This window comes from Austrofundulus limnaeus, unplaced genomic scaffold, assembly GCF_001266775.1.
Source record: "Austrofundulus limnaeus strain Quisiro unplaced genomic scaffold, Austrofundulus_limnaeus-1.0 Scaffold250, whole genome shotgun sequence".
NCBI classification, from domain to species: Eukaryota; Metazoa; Chordata; class Actinopteri; order Cyprinodontiformes; family Rivulidae; genus Austrofundulus; species Austrofundulus limnaeus.
Genome location: NW_013952652.1, coordinates 778,487 through 782,393, shown reverse-complemented (window position 1 = coordinate 782,393; position 3,907 = coordinate 778,487). Strand labels below are relative to the sequence as shown.

General features: G+C 37.5%; 1 protein-coding gene across 1 annotated transcript in view; it reads left to right on the top strand.

Moving 5' to 3' along the window:
• Window positions 1-3,907, top strand: part of cntnap2b (contactin associated protein 2b) — a gene marked incomplete in the record, with an annotated part of 52,119 nt that overhangs the window by 26,479 nt on the left and 21,733 nt on the right. Inside the window, 2 exon segments of the mRNA XM_014020383.1 lie at window positions 383-586; window positions 1,796-1,983. Coding sequence (XP_013875837.1) covers window positions 383-586; window positions 1,796-1,983 — 392 coding nt within the window.

The window sequence follows — 3,907 nt, the reverse complement described above, 5'->3', positions numbered from 1 at the left end:
ACTAACTAACTAACTAACTAACTAACTAACTAACTAACTAACTAACTAACTAACTAACTAACTAACTAACTTTTCACTTGAAATGTAAACTGTGACACATTCACTGGAGTATCGAAACCAGTACGAGCTCTGTTATGAGTACTCGTAAAAATGCTGGTATCTGGCCCACTAACTCACAGCAGTGTTGGTATTGGACACTACTAATAATTTATGTTTAAACTCCAAACCTCTGCAGCTCATTTACAGCTTATGTATGTATCAGATTTATTAACACATTTCGCCCACAGCTAATGAAAATATTGGGGGTAACTGTTCAAAGAATACTGTAGTTTTTTGGTTGGCACTGCAGCATAAAACCTTTTTTAATATTTTTCCCCCCCAGGGGCTGATGTGATCAGTTTTGATGGCTCTGGCATCATCTCCAACCGTTTCAGGGGTAAAAAGATGAAAACTATCAGAGATGCCCTCTCTCTGAACTTTCGGACCACAGCCAGAGATGGTGTTCTGCTCCATGGAGAAGGTCAGCAGGGAGACTATATTTCTCTGGAGCTTCGCAGGGCAACACTTCAGCTCAGCATCAACTTAGGTACTTTTTCATTTGACCTCATGAGCTCCAGAAACAGCTGAAGCAGTTAAAATGACTTGTGTGTATCGTTGGCAACAAAACATAATGCAGTTTGGTACTTACCATGTCGTTAATAGGTACAATGTAAGTACCAGGTACATACTGATTAAGTATCAGGCAAATACCAGATATGTAACATGCCAATTAGGTACTTGATACATACTTGAATTGTAGCACATAAATACCAGGTATTTACTAGGGGTGCATCAATACATGTATCTGTATCGAACTGTTCAGTATACACTTGTATCGAACAATACAGATTTTAAAAATTTATTTTATCAACTTGTCCTCTGAAGATGCTCTGTGTTGAAGGATCAGTAGATCTGTGTTCGACTACTCCACCTAGGCTGCATTTTTTGAGCACAGATCCACTGAGAAACTTGCTGTTTCAGCAACTTTTATTTTAAAAACAGCAATTTTGAGGTTAAACAAATGTTCATAATTAATTTCAATAAATTACAAGTTAGGAAGTGCATGGACATTTATCTTTTCTGCATTAAAAAAATATTGAACCGTGATTATTGGAAAAAATGAATCGTGATGTCGTTGAAAACTTTATTTTACCTGGATAGAAACACGAGCTCCGAGAATAAAAGTACTTTGTGAAAAGTCAATCAGGATTTATTGCAATATGCAAGACACACATCATGTCACACAGGGCAGTGGTACAAAATGTGTGCACCGAGGCAGTTTCAAATACATGCATTTATACAGTTTGTTATCCAAACAGACAAAAACTGGTCCAAGGATAGAATGATGTTTGATAAACAGCAACAAGAATGATTACTCCTAAACAGATATTGTCTTGATCTTAAAACACTTTGTCCGAGAGAAAACAGAAGATAAAGAGTAAATCATAAAACATGATGACATTTTAAAGTAAGCAAAAGTGATCACTGACTCTTGGCCTGAGAAGAAATGTTGGACTCTAACTGATAATTTATTTTTCCAAAACAGTGAATTTTCTGTATCGTTGCACCCTTTGTACGTTCCTTGTAGGTATAGTGTAACAAGACACTTTAGCCCCCACAGATACCTACATACTCTGTATAAACCTGTTATGTACCAATTAGGTGTCAGATAGCAGGTATGTACTGAGTTGTATTTTGTAATACTATCAAAACATTGATGAGCTGCTGGGTTCGTGTTGTGCTTGCTCCTTTCCAGGAAGTAGTCCCATATATGGATCCATTCAGGGTCACACCTCTGTGAGCAGTGGCAGCCTATTGGATGATGGTCACTGGCACACTGTTGTTGTTGAACGTTACCGTAGAAACGTCAATTTCACGCTGGACCACCACACTCAGCAGTTTAGGACCAACGGGGAATTTGACCATCTGGACCTGGACTATGAGGTAAAGTCTCCATATGGATCCTGCTATCAAACCTTTTGGTTTGCTGTTAATTCACAGTGATTTGTTTTTAACACCAACATGTGAAAGGTCATAATGTGTGTGTATGTGTATGTGTGCATGCGTGCATGTGTGTGTGTGTGTGTGTGTGCTCTTGTTTTTAGCTACTTGGTGGGGACATTTTTTCAGGAAAATGCAGCCTTGTGGGGACCAAAGCCCGGTCCCCACGAGTTCAGAGGCTGCTTTTGGGTGGGTGGGGTGGGGGGGTTAGGTTTAGGTTTAGGACCAAGGTGTGAATTGAGTTTAGGTTAGGTTTAGGGTCAGGTAGGTACCTGTGGGCACTAGTCCCCTAAACCGCCATTGCAGAACTAAATTTCATTATTGTGTATTAGGGCTTTTTTTTTTTTTTTTTACTTTTTTGAACTGTGTGCAGATTTAAACTTTCTAAATGTGAATGTAGTAGCAGTAGACCAGTCTTGGTCTCAGAACAACCGACCTTGACTCCATCCCTGCTGCTCAGACTGCTCCCTCCACCTCAAACTGCATGCTCTCATCTCCTGCAGCCTGCTCCTCTCTCCAGCAAAAGTCGCAATAACACAAGAAAAAGAGTCACTAGATTTTTTTACCTCCCTCTTACAATGCTGGTATTGTGAGGATGACTCAGCACCATGTGAACAACTGGGATAATCAGGGCACTAAGGATCTATTGTTAGGCTGATGGTCCTCTTTACCATGTGAACAAACGGTGCTGATTGTCATCTTTAAACTTGTTTCTCCAACATTTGCTTTTAAGGCTGAGTTCACCTGAAACTCCTCAGACTGAAGAAGTCTCTTGGAGGAGAGATGAACCATCCAGAGGATTTACTAAACTTATTTTTGATCACTTATCAGTCATCAAAATCAAAACTCATCATCTCTCCATTTCTTTTGTAAGAATTTTGTAAAAATGTTCTGTCAGGTTGGTTTGGTCTACAACGTTTGAATGGGTCTTTGACTAGTAAATGACAGAAGCGTGAAGATATCCTTTAAGTATACTAATTTTAAACAAAAAATAAATAAATAAGAGTATACCTCCAGTTTAATTTTTGTTTTTTTAATGTATCTTAAGGATCTTCCACATCCTCTTCTAGATCACTTCGGTCGAACTATAAGCTGCTTCTACACTTTCCCAGAACCAGACTGAAAAGCAGAGGAGACCGGACATTTGCTGTCACTGCTCCTAATTTGTGGAACAACTTACCATTCAATATTAGATCTGCCCATAGTCTGGAACACTTCAAATCTCTTCTGAAAACTCATTTTTACTCTCTGGCATTTTTATAAGGGTTTACTTTGTATTCTATGTGTCTTGTCTGTTTAATTTATTAATTTTACTTCAGTATGTTTTTATCAGTTGTTTTATATTACTGTACAGCACTTTGGTGCAGTTGGTTGCTGTTTTTAAAGTGCTCTATAAATAAAGTTGACATTGACATTATGTACTTATCTGAGATATACTTAAACAAGTTTATCTTACACTATACTTGGCTTGTACTAAAAGTATACTAAGTTTATACTAATGTTTAAATTTTTGACCAAAACAAACTGTAGTAGTACTCTGAAAGTACATTTTCACAGAGACTGGTTTATTTGTAGTATATTTCAAGATTAAACTAAAAGTATACTTAGACAATTACTTTCAGTATTCTGAGTATACTTTCATAAACTTATTGTGGGCCAATTTAGCCCTAGAAGTCTACCTCTTAGTAAACTGCTAGTATACTTACAGCGGGTAAAATAAGTATTGAACACGTCACCATTTTTCTCAGTAAATATATTACTAGAGGTGCTAATGACATGAAATTTGCACCAGATGTTGGTAACAACCCAAGTGATCCACACATACAAAGAAATCAAACCATAAATGTCCAGAAATGAAGTTATTTGT